Below are 22758 nucleotides of genomic sequence, written 5' to 3'. Positions count from 1 at the left end.
GAACTCAGAAATCCGCCTGCCTCTGCCTCCCAAGTGCTGGGATTAAAGGCGTGCGCCACCACCACCCGGCTTGAAACCTGGTTTTATGATGATATATGTCTATACAGAAGGATCATCTGCTGAGGAGTACAATCATAGTCATAGAGGGCTTACTTTGTATGCATGAGGGTTCAATCACTGACTGGTGGTTTCAATAGGTGTGGCTCCCAATAGACTCATGTGTTTGAACGCTTGGCCCATAGGGAGTAGGGACTACTAGGAGGTGTGGCCTTGTTTGAGGAAGCATGTCCCTATGGAGGTGGGCTTTGAAGTCTCCTATGCTCAAGCTATGCTCAGGGTGATACAGTTTCCTTCTGTTGTCTAAGGATCAAGATTTAGAACTCTTGGCTTTTCCAGCACCTTGTCCATCTGGATACTACCATGCTGACCACTGTGATGATAATGAACTAAATCTCTGAAACTGTAAGCCAGCCACAATTAAATGTTTTCCTTATAAAAACATGACATTGCCATGGTCATGGTGTCTCCTTATAGCAATAGAACTCTAAGGCACTGACACTGCAGAGAAGCAAAAGGCAAGGGAGAAAACAAGGCCCTGGAGAAGAGAGGGGTTTGAAAGCAAGTGACCCATGATCATTATCATTAATAACAGTTACTGAATGCCTACCACATGCCGGGCAACATAATGAGAACTTTGTCTCCTTTAACCACCTCCTCATAGGCCTGTGAGGGGAGCTACTTTTTTTTGTCCCTAGTTAATAGATAAAAATTAAAACACAGAAATGTCTCAATTAAGTCACATAGCTAATAAATGACTAAACTAGGATTAGACACAGTCCAAGTCCAGAGCCCATTTCTAAAAACTATGAGGGTTCATGGCAAAAGAAGCAAGGGCCAGAGCACAAAGTCCAGTGCTGATTTAAGAGAAGAGGCACTGTGGCTTTAAGCACTGCTCGAGGAACCCAAAGTTACACAGTACAGATCTGACAGACAGCCCCCGATATGGAATGTCCAAAGAACAGTGTCACTTCTGAGATGGTGCTGGCATGGTGGTAATTTCTGATTTGGGTGTTTTACTCATCCCAAGGACTTGAGGGCTTTTTATCCTTTCAAAGACATAACATTCACTTTTTTCTCCAGAGGCCGGTGTTCTAGTGCTGACCAGATGAAAGCCTTCCTTTAATAAAGTGTCCACCAGTAGGCCCAAGACATTTGTTCCGTTGGCCAATTTTCGATTATCAGGCTTTATGGAAATGTACCTGAGGCATAAAAGAAGTAATCAATTACAAAGCATTCCTTTAATAACAAAACTACACATAGAAATTATTCACACCCTCAAATAAAGGCATCCTACCTTTCTCTTCTGTTTTCGTTGTTGGTTTTTTTGTTTCGTTTTGTTTTGTTTGAGAGAGTTATACTGTGTACCATGATTGCCTCAAATTCATGATCCTTCTGCCTCAAACAAAATGCTAGTATTACAGATGTGCACCCCAGGCTTGGCAACACCTTTTTTTGTTTGTTTTTTTTATACAGTCTTTGTATCCCAGGCTGGACTTCATTTCATAGACCATACTGGCTTCTTTTTGTTTGTTTGTTTTGTTTTGTTTTTTGTGACAGGGTTTCTCTGTATAGCCCTGGCTGTCCTAGAACTCACTCTGTAGACCAGACTGGCCTCGAACTCAGAAATCCGCCTGCCTCTGCCTCGCAAGTGCTGGGATTAAAGGTGTGAGCCACCACCATGCCCAGCCTATGCTGGCTTCAGAGTCACCTTCAGATTTGCCTGCCTCTCCTTCCCAAGTGCTAGGATTAAAGACTTAGGCCATCCTGCCTTGCCTGGCTCATGATCTTTTTTTAAAAACAGATTTTCTTTTGAGTCTTCATTTTCAAATTTAAATCAGTAACTGAATATTACCATGCTTCCGACTCACCTCAATTACATTTAAGAATATAGTTGAAAATGTCAGCTTTTTCATTGAAATTTTCTGGATTGGTCAACTTGGTCAAAGAATTAAACTTTTTTGTTGTTGTTGTTAATATAGAGTAACACATTTCCAGTTTTTCATTTCTCTTTAACCCAATTTGACTAAATTGATTTGTTTCTGCTAACACTGTATTTTTATAATTTTCCACGAACTCTAATCATTCATTAGTACTGCCATTGTAATTTGAGATTTATTCCTGTCAACCAGTCTTTTCAGGTTAAAATCTGAAGGTACAAAATGCTAAGGCTCCAATTTATTGCTATCTTTTCATCAATAGCTACCTGTTATTGAAGAGAAAATATAGTAGTCAAAATCTGATTGAAAATGCAAAACCCTTTACCTACCCACTAAGTATTCTACAATGTCAGCACATATACCCACGTTTGCTTTAATGATGGCATTATAGCACAGAAAGTATCTGTCATCAAGGATATTTTTGTGACTTCCCACTGTTCTAAAACTGTGAAATGAGGCTTAGGTTAGTGTCAGGTAGACACTCTATAGTTTCAAGGGGGTAAAACAATGTTTGAGCACAGCCCTAGCCATGAACTGAGGGCATGGCTGAAATGGTGACTACTAGAGGCCAAGTTCAGAAACTTTTTACTGGCAAAGAAAACAACAACCAGCTAAAAATTATCAAGCTACAAAGCACATTTCAAGCAAGGTTTATTGTGTTTGGTACAAAATTTTAACAGTAGTAAAGCACTTCATCTTCCAAGTTCAGACGTAAATTCTACAACCTAGAAACATTTGTCAGAAAGTCGCAGCCTATCATAGGAGGACTAGGATACAAATAGCAAGTAGTAGGTACTTACAAAAAAGTAGAATGTTCTTACAATAACTCACTGAGCTAAAACTACTGTATCTGATTCCCTCTGAGGTCAAATTGAAAAGGATCTCATACATATAAGAAATGGATGAACTAAAGAAAAGGAGAATGGGAGCTTGCATTTCTAGTGCTGCAGATAGAGCCCAAGGCTTCGCAGTGCACCCCAGGCAAGGGACTCTCCCACTAAGCACTATCACCACACCTCCCCCCCCCTCCCCCACACCTTAGTTTTTTAAAAAAATTTAAGGGCAACTATGCTTTTTCATCTAGTTTAAAAAAGGAGAGATCAGAAAATGGCTACAGAAGAAACTCTAGAATCCTGAGGCCATAACTTGAACTAAAGTGTATTGTCACATGGATGGGCATCTAAAGTATATTGTCACATGGATGGACATCTAAAGTATATTGTCTCATGGATAGACATCTAAAGTATATTGTCTCATGGATGGACATCTAAAGTATATTGTCACATGAATGGACATCTAAAGATACAAACCAAGAACCCGAGAGACCTACCAACACACTGAAGCCAGCCAGGCTTATTCTATCACATCCACCATCTAAAACATCTGAACAAACAAGACCAAAAACTAGCTAAGATAAGTCATGGCCAACTAGTCATATACTCAATCACCATTCATGTTCATGTCAATTTTGGGAGAGGGGTGTCGAGACAGGGTTTCTCTGTGAAGCCCTGGCTGTCCTGGAACTCACTCTGTAGACCAGGCTGGCCTCGAACTCAGAAATCCACATGTCTCTGCCTCCCAAGTGCTGGGATTAAAGGAGTGCGCCACCACTGCCTGGCTTGTTCATGTCATTTTATAGATTCTATATCTATCCTGAAACTGGCACTCTGTAAATTAAACTCCAGAAGAAACTTCAAACTTCAAACAACCAAAAATCCCACCACAAGCTGGGTGAGGGCTATAATCTCATACTCAGAAGGCAGATGCAGGAGGATGACACTCAAGGCCAACCAGGGCTAGGAGACCCATCTCAAAAAATTACCTGTTATGAAAATTTAATGTCTCTTTTTAAGATTGAGTTGAAAATAAATAAGTCTTCGCTGTTCCAAACATGTAACAAAAAGCTAGGAGTCAAGCCGGGCATGGTGGCACATGTCTTTAATCCCAGCACTCGGGAGGCAGAGGGAGGCGGATTTCTAAGTTCGAGGCCAGCCGGGTCTACAAAGTGAGTTCCAGGACAGCTGGGACTACACAGAGAAACCCTGCCTCAAAAAAACCAAAAAAAAAAAAAAAAAAAAATCAGAAGAAGAAGGTCAGGAGTCACTTGGTACAGTATATATGCAATGATCCACCCTCAGTTTCTAATCTTGTTTCTGAAGATAATTTATTATTTCCAAGACATCTTTTCACCTATATGTGTCTTTATTATTATTCCTCTTACTTAAGTATTTCCTCCCCAGTGAAAATAAAGAACAAAATTTAAAAGTTTGGTAAAAGGATCTTTTTCTTCATGGTCTATTTGATTGGTACTCATTTCCAAAATGTTTCAATTTATTTGGAAGACCAAGAAATAAGGAAGTGTATACACTTAGGTACACTGCCCACTGTCCTCTAGTTGGTAGCTGAGACTAAGGGGCATCCTGTGGAGGAAGGCTCTCCCTGATGGCTACTGTACAGGCTAAAATGTGTCTCTCTTCCAAAAGTGACTTGCTTTTAAATACTCTAAATAATGAATGCATGAAAACTATTTTCCTTCTAAAAATTAAAACCAACTTTCACAGTTGATAATAATGGTACACAGCACTAAGACATTTTTAACAGGGGGTGAGGTAGTGTGTCTCTGACTACAGGGCAGAAATCAACCTTTGATTCCAGCAGAGGCAGGTGTGGCGGTGGTCCTCACCTGCATAAAAATATTCTTCTCCACTGAAGAAAAGCAGCAAACTGAATCATTCTAAACCATTCCTTAGCAATGGAATATAATCCACAGAATCAGTTTCGGTTGTAACCACACAGAGCAGTTTCTAGTTTCCCTGGGCAGGGCTGGTTTATTACCTGTTCAACAGTACCTTAGTCTGTAAGTGTCCACGTTTAGAAAATGACTACTTGTTCTATTGAACATTAGTCTAAACTTTTTTTTTTCTTTTGCCAAGAGGAGTTTTAATTAGGCATAAAGAATTTTCAATTTGGAGAGAAAATGTCAGAAAACTGGAATAGAGGAGATGCTTCAGCATTCAAAATACCTGACTCCAGCTTGGTTCTCAGCAGTGCCATCGGAGCCACAGTGGAAAAGCAGATCGTGGTGAGAAGGTCTTTGTGGAGGTAAAGCCAGAGGGGAGTTCCTGTTCCCGGGCAGTGCTGTGGGTCGCTCCACAAACATTGTAATCCTCCCACTTAGCATCTCGATTGTTTTGCTGCAAGAGCCAAACACTCTGAAGAAGGCTTGAGTATTTTGGTTTAGGAAATGGACCTCCATGACAGCAGATCTTGATTGGAGCAGGGATTGGCTTAAGAGATCAACAAGAGAATCAAGTTCATAGAAAAGAGCCTCTCTCTGAAGCCTATGATGGTCTGAAAAGTCCGAGGGTAACAGAAGCTCATGATTTCTCAAAAAATCTAAAATGAAACTAAATAAAGCACCATCTCTGTCCACAAAAATCTGGCCATCAACTGTCTTGAACTCTTGGTCTCTGCCATCTAACATGCCTGCCAAGCGAGAGGCAGGGAACTGCTTGAGGGTAGAGAGCCTCATTGTGAATATCCTCCCTCCCACATTCAAAGTGACTAGGTCCTGACCACTCATCCTGCCTAGCTTCACACTAGTGGCTACAGACCAATAACACAGACTCATAAAAACTCTCTAACTCAACCTGCTACCATCCACGCTTTATATGATTAGGAAACAGGGGAGTGGAGATAGAAAACTAGATGTAAATTCCAAGGTAACTATTGTCAAGACAAATAGTGTATCCATAGCTGTGTTTGCAAGTGTGAGTTGCTTGGGAACTTGAAGTATGTAAATTGAAAGAGCAGCAAGTGAAACAGAATGTCAGTATATCTCATGTTTTCAAATAGATCCCTTTCTTCCTGTCTCCTGCTGTCTCCAGCACTGAAGAAATCATTCTCCATTGAAACCCTAAAGTAAACCAGTATTTCAATGTAATCAGGAGCAGAAAACCACTCTCTCTGCAGACATTTGCCACGCCCTTGTGGCCAAGATAAAATTTATAGAAAACACTATCTGGTTTTAGAACCCCCTTAGTAATTTAATAGCTAGATCGTGACTCATGTTAAGAATGCGCAGCACCATCTCATGGCTGGTTGGGTACAGCAGACACTTTCCTGGGCCAGCTTCTCATCCCTCTTCTCCACCAAAACTGAAGGATGAGGCCCAGATTTGGCTAAAATCCATTTCACTCCGTGGGCCTTCAAGAGCCTATTCTATTCATGAGAAAAACAAGGCTGACTAAAAGCAGTTAAGGGTGGGTTATTTTGTTTTCATTTGACTTCTAAGCAAGGAGAGAAGAGTCAGTACTTCTGTCCTGTGAGCATCATTCTCTCTCTTAGTGAGCAGAGAGGATAGCATCAGCCTCACCTGGTGGCTAACAAATGGTCTCTTCTATTAACACAGATTGTCAGGGTAGTCTTACTACACTTGAATTTCTGCAGGAATAGTCAACTGGGTTGCTTATACAGTTAAGGTGACACTTTGCAACACAATCCCAACATTAGGTACCAGTTAAAAGATGGCTTTCCCAACTCCTGCCCTTCCCACATGCGCAGCTTATGCACATTAAAGTGTACTTTAGTGAAAAATTCACAAGGACAAAGGTCATTGTGATTCCAATACTTGTGAGACTCTACTAGATGAAGCTTGTCAAAAATAGAAGAGGGAAAGATATACAAGATACTGTCACAAGAAATTAATAACTCCTCTAAAACCAACTTGGGAATCCAATGTTTTATGGTCTTTCCTTGTTTTAAAATTTTCAGTCAGAAGAGCATCTTTGCCTTCACAGTACACTTGCTGACTCAGCACTCCATTACCTGCATCCACGATTTGGTGTTAGCTCAGGTGTGCTCTAACTCACAGATGTAGTGTGAACTCACATACTCTATGTTACAGAGGTGGTGTTAGCTCAGGTGTGCTCTCACCTCACTTGCTGGCTCTCTTGCTTATTTCTTGTCGTAGTTGGTTTCAAAGTTCCAGACTTAAGGGATCACCAATGAGATACAGACACACCCCCTTCCTCTTATCACAGCACAAACTCAGCCAATTTAGAGAAACAATATTTATTTTAAAACTGTCTTTAAGAAGGAAGGGAAGGTTTAGGACTACTAAACTTCAAATGACATTAAAGAAATATTTTAAAAAGAAATAGACTGAAATCTTGATCAGATCTGAATTATTCCTGTGTTCTCCAACAATCCCATCAAGAAGCAGAACTGTGTAATTGATAGACTTTATAATAGTTTGTATTTGCATATAAATTCTGCTACATTGTTCAGTGCCACCAAACTAACATTTTTTACTCTTTCACCCAAAATGAAAAACCCATCTGTCATCTGTTCCCAGTAAAAAACCGATTGTTCTATAAAATCAGCTGATTTAGTCAGGTAAGAATTGAAGCTTGAAAGATAGTCTTTCCAAGTTGCCAATTCATCAAGTGGAGACCACTCCAGGAATACAGTGGGGCCAAAGAATATGAGGAGACCCAGTAAAACTACCATCATGAGCAGCAGATAGGGGTACCAGGGAATCTTGCTAGTGAGCACACCTGTGTCTTGAGGCAAAGACAGTTTATCCACATCAACTAGTTTAATGTCTCCCCACTGACTGGTATCAAAGTTCTTCATTAAAGGGCTTGTGGGCAAATTAGAATGTGGCAAAGGAGTTTCCTTGATTACTTTGATTTTCTCCCTGAACTCTTGCATCTGTTGCAAAAATATAATAGGTTCTGAGACATCTTTGAAAGCCTCAGCAATGTTGAAGGCCATCCGCTGCTCCTGTAGAATAGTGTTGATTTTGTTGATCTCCGGGTCATAGGTCTGCATAACTGCAAGCTTCATAGTTTCAAAGTCAGACAGGATTTCATTCTTCTTTTGATCCAAGGTGTGCTGTAACTTCTCAAAAAACTCCTTTACTTTATCTGAATCCTTCGTGAGTAACTGGAGGGCTTTCCTCTTGTTTGTTTCTAAAGTATCCAAGCGGGAAAGAGCATCTCCCCGGCGCCAAGTCTCAAAACTCTGAAAGAGGGACTCAAAGGCATTCCTTTCTCGAGCGTAGGCATCTTCAATAGAGGAGAAGACATGCTTGGTGTGTTCGCCTCGAGTAGCACAGATCCCACAAATCAGCTGCATATCAGTTACACAGAAAATGTTGAGAGGCTGCCCCAAATGTCCTTTACACACTGGCATTTTGGGAGAAATCTTGATTTTGTTGTATTTCTCCACGATACCCTTTAGGGAGTAATTGACCTGCAGACTATTGACTCCAGTAGCTGAGGTTTCCTTACGGCAGGTAGGACACTTGAATGGAGATGGTCTCCACAGGGAATTCCTCACATTCCCCTCTAAGAGCCCTTCTAAGCATTTTTTGCAGAAGTTGTGTGAGCAGGGCAACACTCGGGGGTCATCAAACAAACTGCAGCAAATTGGGCACGTGAGGTCTTCCTCAAGCAGCTCCATCACATCCTGCCACCGAGAAAGAAACGTTTAGTTCTGGTGAGCCACTCTGGAATCAGTAGAAAACATCCTCTTTCCCAATAAAATGATCTCCTCCTGAAACAACCGAAGAATATATGGGAGACACTTGGGGAAGGCCTGGATGCTGAGGCACATTTAACTCACTGGGACAAGAGCACTCCTGCACACAAGGCCTTTGTGACAGCCTCCCAACAACAGCCTTTGCTGAAACAGGGTTAGGCCTGGGACAACCGCAAACTGAGCCAACGGGACCCAACATTGTTTTAAAACAGAGCTGACTACTAGAAGTCGGAAACAAAGAGTCTCACTGTCTGTGACAGAATGGGCTCTTTACTTCGGGCCCACAAATATGAAATGGTATGCTACTTAAAGACAGAAGCACACATATAAACCCAAGCATGCACTCTCTTCTAGCTTTTACTGGAAACGAGCATATTTTTTATTTCAAAGACAAGATTACAATTTATCCACATCAACTAGTTTAATGTCCTCCCACAAACTGGTATCAAAGGGCTTGTGGGCAAATCAGAGGGTGGAAAGGAGTGGCCTTGACCACTTTGATTCATAGTGTAAGAAGCACAAGAGTTGTAGGGCAACCTTGACTAGAGAATTAAATGAGGTAGATTTTCACTGTTGATGCCTGGGAGAATTTTTATATTTCTATTGGTTGGTTGTAACAATCAAACTCATCCTATCTCTTCTATGTTACATCTCTCTCTCGGGCAGAAACCTATGTGTTCCTCTTCCAGAGAGCTAGTGAAGCCAAAAGCATTCTCATAATGATGGGCTACACCGACTGACATTTACCAACTGTGTCAAAGCTACAGAAGCTAGGTAGACACTGCTGGAACTTTAACGGGAATCAAACAAGTCTATAAGAAGCACTGAGCTGTGCCACTACCCAATCAGTGTTCTTCCAGAGCACACAAACGGAAGGGGGAGGAGCTTTCCAATGAGAACTGTTGTGTGATTAATCAAAGAGGCTGACTAAAGCACACACCTATAATCCCAATACTCAGAAAGACAGAGAAAGAAGGATATCAGCGCAAGGCCAACAAGGCTTCAAAGCAAGTACCAACCCAGTCTGGATCATGAGACCCCATTTCAGAAACAAATAATAAAAGCTTGATGAAGCTGCAAAAATTACTCATTTTATCAAATCCTTGTTCTTGAATACTTAACTATACACAAAGGCACTTGTGTGGCCAGTGGGTGCGGTCAGAAAGGAGTACAGGCTCACGTGACTCCGCTACAAGCTGAGACAGCTGCTGTTATTAGGAAAACAATGGAAGCCAGCAGTATGTAGATTTAGGTAGCTGACAAATCCTGAAAATGAATAAAATGAGCTGGGTACTTCCAGGAACACAATACTTCTGGACCATGAAAAGGGAAAAGGCTGGGTTTTTATGTTAAAATTTAAATTTTTGCAAAATGTACTTATAATCTTCCCATTAAAGATGCTGATAAATAGTAAAGTTAACAAATGCGAGGGTTATTGGGGATTATATAATGAAATATGTCAATGTTTGGCGGTCTCGGTAATAATGTTATAAATCATAGAGAGAAGACTTGTTTAAAATATAGTGTGGCTCAGTGGGAGAGCACTTGTCAAGACCCTGAGTTCAATTCCCAATACTGCAGAAATAAAAAATAAGTATGATCTCATACGCTACTGTATGACAAAAATACTATTTGTTGAGATTTGGTTACAGTATTGAAGAAGAACAACAAATTATCTCAAAACATTTCTACTCCCTTTATCAACTACAAATCTGTGTAACACCAGATTTTTCTTGTGCGTGTATCAAAATAATTAGAACAGTTATTTTCAATCAAACAAAATACCCAGAGCTGGTAACAGCTCAAAAGCTGTTAGCAAGCACCCTTGACATGCCCTAGGCTAACCACCAGTGCAGCATTCCCAAGTCCCCCAAAGACAGAAAGCTGTCAATCTAAAAAGAATGCCGCCTTTTTCAAAGTAGGGGAGCTATTTTTACTAAATTATTTTTTTGGTAACATACAATGACTTTTATCAGTGTTGCTTTAAATGAGTTTAACATGTTTTAGAGACCTCAGATTTCATTTCTAATATAGTACTAATGTATATTTATATATGTAGTATATTATATATAGTACTCAATTCAAATTTGCTAATGTACCTTAACCTCTAAGACCTCCAAAATCAGTAATAAGTATTTCTCTATTCAGGTGACTGAGGGATACAAAAATATTACCAAAATAACAAACTAGGATGGAATACTTGGCACTCTACTGGCCATCAGACAACCATCTGTGGTTGGAGTTAGGGATTAAGCTCAGCAGTGCACACGATGAGCAGAGCATACCACTGAGCAGTGCACATGCCCAGGCACACTAATTCTCTCTGTGGCATGTGTGTGCAGTGCATGTACACTGCCTGCAGAAGGCTGAGGCCAGCACTGGTGTCTTTCCTCAGTCTTCTCCACCTTTCCTTGTTTGCAGTGGGATCGCTTGCTGACTCAGCTATGCTTTCTTTTCTTTTTTTTTTTTTTTTTTCGAGACAGGGTTTCTCTGTATAGCTCTGGCTGTCCTGGAACTCACTTTGTAGACCAGGCTGGCCTCGAACTCAGAAATCCGCCTGCCTCTGCCTCCCAAGTGCTGGGATCAAAGGCGTGCGCCACCACCGCCCGGCTCAGCTATGCTTTCTTGTTGTTTTCTTGAGACAGGGTTTTTCTGTGTAGCCCTGGCTGTCCTGGAACTCACTTTGTAGACTAGGCTGGCCTGAAACTCAAAGATCAACCTGCCTCTGCCTCCCTAGTGCTGGGATGAAGAGCGTGTACCACTGACACCCAACTTGAAAGGGATTGTCAGGTGTTCTTCTAAACAGAGTGTATATGGCTGCACATGGTGGCACATGTCTTTAATCCCAGCACTTGGGAGGAAGACTGATAACCTGAACTTGGTCTACATAGCCACCCTGTCTTAAAAAAAAAAGTAAAAATGGTGTGTGGGGGTGTGGGGGGTGTATATACCAGTCATGTGCGCACATGTGGGCACCCACCCATCCACCCACCTACACACACACACACACACACACACACACACACACGCACAAGCACACACACAAGTTTGTACAAACAGATCCTGGTTTCTAAAACACTCCGCCTCTCCACATATGTCCTCACCTTAGCAAACACTGAACAGGTCTCATTGTTACAGTTTTCGCCTGGACTTAAAAAGTAAACCAACTTAAGTCAGTTACTAGAAGCACGCATCACGTATCTTGAGAACAAAGGGGCAGGAATAAAATGTAAGTTCTGGGCTTAAACCCAAAGTAGCTAACCAACCCCCCAACTTCCGGAGGAAAAACATGGGGCCTGACTCTCCTTGCCCTTCTATCACCAAAGAACAGACCTTGAATTTGCAAACTTCTAGGATTCAAAACTACCCAGAAAGTAAGTCAAAAACTTAGTATTCTAACCCAGGCATCGTGGCAGACACCTTAAGCCAAACCCAGCACTCTGAATGCAGAGGAAGGCAGATAGTTGTGTTAGTTCAAGGCCAGCCTGGTCTAACTAGGAAACTGTCACAAAAAGGAAAAGGGGGAAAAAAAGATGATTTTCCTATGTTAGGAGCTGAGAATATGCTAATGGCAGAGGTGTACTTAGCATGCTAAAGGCACTGGGATATATTCCCAAAACAAAGTTATTCACAAAACAAAGTTTACTCCATAGAGTTCTAAAAATCTCTTATAGTTTTCACAAATATGTTTTATCTTTTATAAAATGAGGATCTTTACAATACTATCTTCATATTACTTGAAAATAAATACAACTAGGGTACCAGAAACAAGGAAGCATGAACTGGGGTGGGTCAGATACCCTTTCACTTTTGCACAGAGCAGGGCTGAGGTTGCAGCTCACTGAAAGCACTTGCCCAGTGTGAGCAATTTCCAGACCTACCAGAAAATACACGGATGGAAAGAACAGTTAGGAAGGAAGGCTGAAGACATGGGTCTTCTGGGCCTGGACCTGTTACTTTCAGTGTAAAACACTGACCAAAATCAACTGACACTTGAAGGTTACAATCCATCACTGAGGTAAGTCAGGGCAGGAACTCAAGGCAAAACAAACTGCTCACTATTCCCCACAACAATGCCTTCCACCATGGATCCCACTCCCAACCAGAAAGTGCAGCAGACACCATCAAGAATGTGGATGGCTGCCTGTCTATAATGGGCTCCTGCTTAGCTGGTTCATCAGCCTAAAGATAGAGCTGCCCACAGTGTGCCCAGTGTAAATGAAGGCATATCCACAGACCAATCTGAAAAACAATTACTCAGTTCAGATTGTTTTCAGGTGATATTAGGCTGTGTGAAACTGGTGCTTAGCATTAAATAGGGCAGAGGTGTAATTCCCGGGTAGACTGTGATAGCATACTCCAAGGTGTAATTTAAAGCAAAAAAAAAAGGGGGGGGGCATAATTGATTAACAGCCCCATTGAGTCCTAGCACAAAGAATGCCTATATATTGACATTCTGTTTTAAAAGCACTCCTCATACAAATGTCTAGAAAGCTGCAGGAATCTACAGCCCTGTTCTACAGTCCCAGTAGCTGGATAACTAAGACAAACCACACAGAAGAAATGCTGCTGGATCCCTTTGATTCCTTTAGAGCATACTTTTATTAAATTATCTATAGTAGTTGCCAAAAAAAAAAAAAAGAATGGCAAGCATGGATTTTTGAATCCATGAGTTTTGAAATATGAAAAGAACAAAGGTCACCTATTATTAAAGGAGGTGGTGAAGATATATTTATTCTTTGTATTTCCATCTGGAATGGTCCTAGGACTAATAAAATCGGGTATTTTTCCCCTTCATAAATACCAGAACATAAAGAAAAATAATACGGTTTACCTTTGTTCCAGGCAAGTATATGCTTTTAGCAAGCTTATTATATTTTCTGTGGAGAGAGCCAGTTCGTTTTCCCTCACGTTTTGACGGTAAAACTGGAGAACACTGTAGAGAAAGGAGAAAGAGTGTCACACGCACAGAGCTCATTCTTGGACCCCTCCTGGCCAGGGGGCCTCCCCAGCGGCCCGCGGACCTTCCCGACCGCGACAGTAGCACCGCTGCCGCCAAGCCGTGCCGCCCGTCACCGCCCACGCAGGTGTTCCCCGGCCGCGGGCGCGGGGCCAGCGATTCCGGGCCCCCGGTTCCTACCCGGAGCACACTGCTCACCTCCACCAGCCAACTGGGGCCCGGTTGCGCCGGTGCAAAATGGACACGGCGACCACGCCCTCTGCTTCCCGCTGTCCCGCGCCTGCGCACCGCCTAGGTCGCCCAGCCTCTGGGTAAGTGCTCTGGTGACGCCCACGCGCCGAGTTTGGATTGCTGTATTTTTTTGTTGTTGTTGTTACTTGCATTTTTCAGGAACAACAAATACAAAAACACAGCCCAACCCTTCACACCACTTTGCCTGCTTTTCAGGACCCAGCGGGCCCGGCGATCTCTAAGTAGAACACCATTGACCCAACTGTATGTACAGAAAGGCACTACTACGGTCCCCCTCAGAGGCAGGAACTTTTAACTGGTTTTAAAATATCTCAAGAAAGAAAGAAAGAATAAAGAAAAGCCAAAATAAAATAAAATATCTCGCCCTGACTTCCTTATTTCCACCTCCTATGCGGAGACCGTGGTTACAGAGGATGAAAAAGATGGTTCCTATCCAAACTTGAAAGCCCGAGGTAAATGCAGGCTGATGTGTGCTGGAGGAGCACGTCTACTCCTGCTTGGGTAGGCCTGGGCCTTTAGGAGAGCAAATTTGGGGAAAGCGCGGTTCCAAGTCATGGAAAAGCCCCTCTTGCCCCCTTCCCCCCATTGCCTGTGGTCCCGGCTAAACCAATCCCTGTAATTTCTAATTTAGTCCTCACGAGAACGTTACAGTGGAACCAAGAGCCTTATCCTCTAAATGAACAGGTTTTCTACAAGGTGGAAAACCAAGCCGCAGCTGTGGAGGGTTTCCTCAAATTCCAAGGGCACGTGTAACCGTTTATGTATACCAATAAAGACACGTGAAACGTAAACTGGGGTAAAAACCTGCTAGCTCGGGGAGGTAGCTTCATTTTCTAAACTATATACAAAATATATACTATTTATAAGCCTAATCCTACAACTAAACTTCCAGCTCTTTAGAAACTTGTCACTCTATGGAGCTAATCTACTTTTCTCTTGAGTTCCTCCAAACCCAGCAGGGCTCCTTAGCGCCCTTTCCTAGATTTCCGTTTTACCTGAGTCCTGCCTGTACTCCACTGTTAGCCCAAACGCAAAGGATGACCCCTATCTCTTAACTGAAGCTCCTTCCATAAAGGCCAAAAAACAAAGGAGTGGGGGCCTCCATCCAACGGCTATAAAAAGAAGCCTCTAGCTCCTCCCCTACACCCTTGGCAGGCTGAACCACTTCACCACCAAGATGGGGGGAGGGGCTCCAAGACAAGTCCGTAGGAGCCAAACCACTTCACCTTTACAGTGGCTCAGGGCCACCCAACCGACACTGCCTCAGGTCAGAGAAAAGACCACAAGACTTCTCCCAAGCAATTTGCCTTAGCGTTCTTACCTAAGGAAGTTTCCTGAGGCACAGCCAAGCTGCTTCTTGTTAGGACACACCTAACTGCAACTGATAACACAATATCTACCTAGGCTTTGATGGTTTGCTAACAGGGTTTTGTTTTGTTTTGTTTTGTTTTTGATTTTTTGAGACAGGATTTCTCTGTATAGCTTTGGCTGTCTTGGAACAGGCAGGCAGATTTCTGAGTTCAAGGCCACCCTGGTCTACAGAGTGAGTTCCAGGACAGCCAGGGCTATACCGAGAAACCCTGTCTCGAAGAAAAAAAAAAAAGATGACTGAATGAGGAGGCTTGGGGTGTGGCTCAATCAGTGGTCGAGTGCTTTCCCATTGATTTCAAAACCCCGGATTGATCAAGCCCAAGAACAATCACACAAAAAGCCTGTAAAAATATAAATGGCTAATAATCACAAGGAAAGCAGTTCTTCCTCACCGATAATCAAATGCCAAGGAAAGCATTGCTATAGGTCATAGCAATTTAAAATGCAGTCATGTGGCAAAGACATGACAGTCACAGTGATAGAGCTGCTGAGTAGGCAGTGTCTGACAGCAGGCATGAAAGAGGGGATAGATATCCATCCTTACAGCCTGGGAGAAGAAACAGGAAAAAGCGGCATAAACTGGGGAAAGAACCTGAATGCCCAGGGCTGGGCGTCGTCCTAACAAGTCCTGAAAAGAACAAGCTGAGCCCTGCCCCACAGTCCATGAGCACCAGGTAACAATGACACACTGTAAATTTCAAAAGGGTGGAGACTATCACAAATCGGACTAGTGTACTTACCCTGATGTCTATACATGTATAAATCAGTGAGGTACTCCAGGAAGACGCATGTACACAGATCTATCCCTTTTTAATTAAATTTTAAAATACAAAAAGAAGAAAAGGAAATTGAGCCTTGAAAATGACTAGAATCTTTCCAGTCATGGCACTGATGGTGATGGCTTTAGAAAAAGAGAAATCCATGTCTGGAGCTGAGACTAGAAGTAGGTATGTGAGGATGAAGTGTTCGTAGGATGTGTTTGCTTTGCACAAAGACTGTAGCAGATGCTGTTGGGGAGCGATCACTGTGGGGGAAACTGGGACTTGGAAAGCTTGCTGACCTACTCAGTCACACAGGCCAGTCTTTATTCCACTGTGAAGGGCAGAGGAGGATTGAGGACAACACACAGAGAGTTTGAAATGCTCTTCCTGGGAGAATGGCAGGAAAGAGATGGCAACCCATGGTGACAGATGTCAGTGTTTACGGCAAAGGCCAGCTCCAAGGCTTCACTTGGAAGAATGTCCCCAGGTGACTGTAAGGATCAGAAATAAAGCTACCCACCCTAACCCAGATGAGGACACTATCCTTTCCTTAATCCCAGCGATGGCGGAGGTGCCTCATATAAAACTGATAATGTGAGGCTCTGGTTAACGTTGGGTTACATGTTGAGTCATGGATATCTGTGCTCGCTGAGGATCCTTGAGAAAATCCCTTTTACAGTGATGATTGCAGGAGACAGAATCCAAACAGATCACAGCATCCCATTTTGGTCTTTAAAAACATCTATCTTTATGTATGATTATTCATATATGAAATGTACATGTTATGTTTTTTATATCATTCACCCAATACTAAGTTGGCTTGTGTCCATGTAAACAAAGTGGTTAAACTGGCCCAGCCTCCTTTTGGCTTATAGTAAAAGTAAAAGTTTAAGGGAAAGGTTCTTTTTTTTTTTTTTTTTTAAGATTTTTTGTGTCAGGCAGTGGTGGCGCACACCTTTAATCCCAGCACTCAGGAGGCAGAAGCAGGCAGATTTTTGAGTTTGAGGCCAGCCTGGTCTACAAAGTGAGTTCCAGGACAGCCAGGGCTATACAGAGAAACCTTGTCTCGAAAAACAAAAAAAAGAACAAAAAAAAAAAGATTTTTTTGTTTATTATTATGAATAAGTACACTGTAGCTGTCTTCAGACACACCCGAAGAGGGAGTCAGATGTCGGTGCTCTTACCTGATGAGCTATCTCACCAGCCCGAGGGAAAAGGTTCTAACCCCAATTGCCCCAACAGCCTAAGTAAACTTGGCCCACATGACCAGTACGCCAAGGACAAAGAGAAGATGATCAATATGAACACTTGGGTAACCGAGTAGAGGGGATTAATGGCCCTGAATCTTTCTTTGGGGGAATTAATGTGAGTTTTTGTTTGCTTATTTGCTTGTTTGATTGTGTTTATTTTTCGAGACAGGGTTTCTCTATGTAGCCCTGGCTATCCTGGAACTCACTCTGTAGACCAGACTGGCCTTATATGCAGAGGTCCACCTGCCTCTGCTTCCTGACTGCTGAGATTAATGTTGTGCCACCACCACCCAGCTAATCAGGAGTCTTTAATTTCAATTTAAAAATACTTTTAAAAGATTAGATACACAGCCAGAGAGATGGCTGGGCAGTTTAGAGCCCTTCCTAAGTTGCTCTTGCAGAGGACCAGGTTGATTCCTGGCATCTTCATGGTGGCTCACAAATATCTGTGACTCCAGCTCCAGGGGATCTGGTGACTTCTCAAATTCTCAGGAACCAGGCACAAAGAGCTTTCTTCTAAAGTCTCATTTCCAATTCTATGTAGTTTAGGTAAGAAGTAAGATTTGGTTATCTCTGTAAGAAAGCTCTGACTGGGGCTGGCTCGGTGTGTAAGAGCACTGACTGTTCTTCTGAAGGTCCTGAGTTCAAATCCCAGCTACCACATGATGGCTCACAACTACCCATAATGAGATCTGACGCCCTCTTCTGGTGCATCAGAAGACAGCTACAGTGTACTATGTATAATAATAAATACATGAATGCTCACAACCATCTGTACAACTATAGTGTACTCACATATAAAATAAATAAATAAATCTTTAAAAATATTGGCACATTAATAAAAAACAACAGGCCAGAAAATGGTGGCACACGCCTTTAATCCTAGCACTGGGAGGCAGAGGCAGGCAGATTTCTGAGTTCTAGGCCAGCCTGGTCTACAGAGTGAGTTCCAGGACAGCCAGGGCTACACAAAGAAACCCTGTCTAGGAAAAAAAAAAAAAAGACAATCTTGTTTAAAGAAATTTAAAAATACTATATTACTCTCTAATTTCTTCTACTGTGTAGTTTTCCACTTCTCCAAATTAAATCTGATATAATACCAATATAAAACAACAGATCAACCCAGTATCCATGGATAAGAATTAAGATAATTTAAAAATTCAAGACTAATTTTTTTCTAAGAGTTAGAGCTAGCCACTCAACATTAGGTTATAACTGTACAATCAAGCTGAACAGAAGAAAAACAAAAATTAAAACTTAGCAGGCTGTTTAAATATTCCAACATAAGCAAGATGATCTCTTGCTAGCCACCCCCAGGACAGAAGAAGATTGGAAAAGTATGCAGAGCTTGGGAGACTTCTGCCTGAGATGCTGTCGGAAAAGATAGAATTCAAAAACTAATCCCAACATACAGAAACATTCGCAAAGTTCAAAAACCGAAACAACAAAACCCCAACCCCCTAACTGTCGTAGTTGAGTTTCTATTGCTGTGATGAACAGCATAACAAAAGCAACCTGGGGAGGGAAGGGTTATTATTTCAGCTTATCCGTCCATGTGGTTGTTCATTGGAGGAGGCATGGAGTGTATGTGACTGTAATACAGGGGACATAGAATCAGTCTAGTCTCCTGAAGATTTTATTTTTGATTGATTGATTGATTGGTTGGTTGGAGTTCGCCCTGTAGACCATGTTGGCCTGGTGTGGGCACTGGGAACAAGTCTCTCTCTCTCCCCTCCCTCTCAGTCTTAGTCTAGTTGTTTCATGTATTTTTTAGTGTGTACATTTTGGTTCTTCAAATGCCCGTCTTCTTTGTTACCCTTATCTCACTAGGCCAGGCACTGTTCTTGATTATTTTAACGTTTGGTATATTACTCTTTTTTTTTTTTTTTTGGTTTTTCGAGACAGGGTTTCTCTGTGTAGCCCTGGCTGTCCTGGCACTCACTTTGTAGACCAGGCTGGCCTCGAACTCAGAAATCCGCCTGCCTCTGCCTCCCGAGTGCTGGGATTAAAGGCGTGCGCCACCACGCCCGGCGGTATATTACTCTTAATATGTCACATTAATGGCAATTAAAAACAGTCAAAACCTGGATTATAAAGGCTAATAGGTTTTAATGATAAGATCCAGAAGTTTCTTCCTTATTAATTTTACTAGTTATCCCTCCCTCCTGAAGCACTTTCCCACCTACCACTCCATCTCATCTACACCAGATCCCAGGATGCCTTTCTCTGTAAAATGGAACATTACTATAGGTTAATAGAAACACATTATCCAGAGTTTGGTAACAGTCTCCCTTGATCATCTTCATCTCTGTGACAGCCACCCCTACTCACCTGGGCCTGGTTGTCATCTAACATCCTGTGCCTAAAAGATAAATACCTTCAAAGAGTTAACAAACCCTAGTTTACACCAACCAAAGGGCTAAGATTATTTAGACAATATCTAAGGCTCTACTACAAATGTCTTTGAAAAGTACCATGATTTCTTTGTTGTTACTGTAAAAGCTTCATCAAACTGTTACCACACTGAAATATGGAATTTGAGGTAACCTGTGTTCCTAGGCCAGGGTCAATCATCTCTAGTTCCAGAATAAACTCTCTTGTCCCCTTTGAAGTAGAGTTACATTTTTTGAGTCAACAGTTCATAAGGTGGGGAGTGATCAAGAAAGATACCCCACATCAACCTCTGGCTTCCACATACACACGGCTGCACACAAATACACAAACAGAGGGACCTTCCGCAGATACCTGTCAATGAGGACAAATGGAAGAAATGATGGGGGGAGGGGCTTCAAGAAGCCCTGTGAGTTTGTATGAAAATGGTAACACAGGACCGGCTAGCTGTGGGGGACACAGATCAATTTTACTTGAGGTCATTCAAGGGTTATATAGTTGGGGGCGGGGGTAGGAATAAAGGCTGAGGCAAATGTCACTATCTGAAGGCTTTCAGGTACCCAGATGCCTCGTTCGCACAGGAAATCATCCCGGAATCTCCAGTGCTAGCTGAATAGCTTCTGATCGGGAGAAAGGAAGTTGAACCTGGAATCGAAAGCTACTAGAAAGTTTGCAGGTAAACGCATATGTGGGTTAAAGGTCAGAAAAGGAGAAGCCCCGCTAGTGAAGGGAGTCCTCCATTTTGTAGCAAGCTCAGAAGACTCTTCAGACATGGTAGACGTCAACCTTTTTTGTTTCAGATTTAAAATTTCATTAAATTTCATAAGTTTATTGTTTCTAAGCTCAGCTCAGTGCACAAAGTTAATCTTTTTCTTCTTTTTTCATTTTTTTAAAGATTTATTTATTATTATATGTAAGTACACTGTAGCTGTCTTTAGACACACCAGAAGAGGCCATCAGATCTCATTACAGATGGTTGTGAGCCACCATGTGGTTGCTGGGATTTGAACTCTGGACCTTTGGAAGAGCAGTCAGTGCTCTTACCCACTGAGCCATCTCACCAGCCCCTCTTTTTTCATTTTTAAAATTAGATAATGTCTTTATTTACATTTCAAATTTTATCCCCTTTCCTCATGACTTCAACTTCAACCTTAATTAGCAGAGCAACACACACACAATATATATATATATATATATATATATATATATATGCATGCCCTAAAGGAATATCCCCTGTAACCTTCTGTAACCTTGCAATATCATAGAGCTGTATCCTTGGCACTATTTTAAATAAACAGAACTCCCCAGAACTTGGAGTCAGAAGACTTGCAGTGGAGACCTGGGAATAGATATTCTTAAATAATACCAATTATCCTTAAATTATTGCCAGTTTGAGTTTCACCAGGCTGGAAAGTAACAAAGAAATAAACTTGAGCACATGGACTCTGTGGTCTGGCTTACTTCATGCTGGGGTCTCAGCCTAGCCTTGGGGTTTCCTGTCATCTTGGCACCTACCAACTATACTTATCTCCTCAGAAACACTTGAGCCCCACAGAGGTCTGTTACCAAAGTACAAGGTGGAACAGGAAGAGAGAAAAAAAGGTCTTTCCATTCCTGGTATTTTTCAAAGAGGTTCTTAGTTCTCAGCTACACTTAGAAACTAGCGGACAGTAACAGCTACAACATGACTTGACCACCCCATCTGCGTGTTGCTTGTCATCCCTTAGAGGGTGGGACCATGAAAGCATCTATAGGTATCTCAGTTCAACACCAGTGTACCATCAGGAGTGACTGTGTGCAAAGTCCTAGCCTCCTCTGTGTCCAGCTAGCACTTTGGCTTGTGTCTGTCATTCTCCTTCACTCTGTCATAGTGAATGGTAAGTTAAGATTTGGGACTCAGTCTCTAAACATCAGTGACAGCAAAGCAGGGCAAGCCACCCTGCCACACAACACAGCCTTCTAGTTAGCCACAAGGATCCCACCTTCAGAGACGCAAACTTCACAGATTAGGAAAGTAACAGGCGAGCTGGCGAGATGGCTCAGTGGTTAAGACCACTTGACTGCTCTTCCGAAGGAAGGTCCTGAGTTCAAATCCCAGCAACCACATGGTGGCTCACAACCACCCGTAATGAGATCTGATGCCCTCTTCTGGCGCATCTGAAGATTGCTACAGTGTACTTATGTATTATAATAAATAAATCTTAAAAAAAAAATAAAATAAAAGGAAAGTAACAGGCCAGATGTTTCCCTGCCTCTAACTGATCTTAATGAGACCTCTGTGACTCTCTGGGATACATGGACACCTTACCCCAAAATTCCTGTTAAAATTCCTGTTAACAGATAGGACTTAGCAGGTCAGTCAGTTTCAATATGGAAGCAGTCCTCAGACTATTCATGGTTTCCTTACATTTGGAAGGAGACACATGCCTTCTGCAGCTGTAGCACTCTGGGTCTGGGTTTAGAAACCTCTTTTAAGGAAGGAATGTTTCCAAAAGAAGCACCCAGGTCTACAGAGACACAGTCTCCATCTGTGACCAGCCTTCCATTGGACACTGCCTCTTCTCCGCCCGTATTCCCCACCTGCTATTTGATGATGCCGGTTCTCCATCACTGCTTCATTTACTTGAATTTTCCAAGTGGCAATGCCACTTACCTGACACACCATGGAACAATCGTCACTATGTAATCTCTGCACAGGAACATTATGTCTGTGTCTCATAGGCCAGCGGGCAAAGAGCAGGCCCTTATTAAACATCTGGTGAATAAAGAGGTTTGTGGATTAATAATGAGGAGGAGTTGTTCAGACAAAGCCGGAAACAGAGCCCACAACTAATTCTCCAAAGTGAAGCAATTCAGAAAAACAGGAAATTATGCAAACGTGAGAATAGAAAGGGTGTCCTCTGGAGTCTCCAGGAAGCCTCTCTTCAGATGTACTACAAATTAGAAAATCATAAATGTAAACAGACCTATAACCCAGAGTGAAATTGAAGCAGCAATGAAGTCTCCCAAGCAAAATGAAAAACAAACAAACACCACCACCACCCCCAAAAAACCAAACCAAAACCCCAAAACAAACAAATTAGGGCCAGACAGGTTCAGGGCAGAATCCTACCAGACCTTCAGAGAAGAATTAACACTGATACTCCTCAAAATTATTATGCAAAATAGCAACTGAAGGAGGAGCATTCCTAGTTATTTTATTTCATGTATGAGTACACTGTAGCTGTCTT

The 22758-nt window shown here is 42.2% G+C and overlaps 2 protein-coding genes across 5 annotated transcripts; both read right to left on the bottom strand.

Annotated features, from left to right (window-relative positions):
- Positions 1-58: 58 nt before the first annotated feature.
- Positions 59-6537, bottom strand: Kcnrg (potassium channel regulator). Its single transcript, XM_021182488.2, has 2 exons — positions 5021-6537; positions 59-1259 (listed from the first exon to the last, which is right to left on the bottom strand). The coding sequence occupies exons 1-2, from the start codon at positions 5626-5628 to the stop codon at positions 1025-1027; spliced, it is 843 nt and encodes a 280-aa protein (XP_021038147.1). The 5' UTR covers positions 5629-6537; the 3' UTR covers positions 59-1024.
- Positions 6538-7236: 699 nt separating this feature from the next.
- Positions 7237-14808, bottom strand: Trim13 (tripartite motif containing 13). Of its 4 annotated transcripts, none has more exons than XM_021181932.1 (3): positions 14751-14808; positions 13378-13479; positions 7237-8471 (listed from the first exon to the last, which is right to left on the bottom strand). In XM_021181932.1, the coding sequence occupies exon 3, from the start codon at positions 8463-8465 to the stop codon at positions 7242-7244; it is 1224 nt and encodes a 407-aa protein (XP_021037591.1). In that variant the 5' UTR covers positions 8466-8471; positions 13378-13479; positions 14751-14808; the 3' UTR covers positions 7237-7241. The 4 variants fall into 4 exon arrangements, with proteins under 4 accessions (XP_021037591.1, XP_021037592.1, XP_021037593.1 ...); XM_021181933.2 differs by lacking the exon at positions 14751-14808 and adding an exon at positions 13702-13767; XM_021181934.2 differs by lacking the exon at positions 14751-14808 and adding an exon at positions 13684-13701.
- Between the last annotated feature and the right edge of the window lie 7950 nt (positions 14809-22758).

The sequence above is a fragment of the Mus caroli genome, chromosome 14, assembly GCF_900094665.2.
Source record: "Mus caroli chromosome 14, CAROLI_EIJ_v1.1, whole genome shotgun sequence".
NCBI classification, from domain to species: domain Eukaryota; kingdom Metazoa; phylum Chordata; class Mammalia; order Rodentia; family Muridae; genus Mus; species Mus caroli.
Note: the sequence above shows the minus strand (reverse complement) of the source record. Positions and strands in the feature narration are given on the sequence as shown.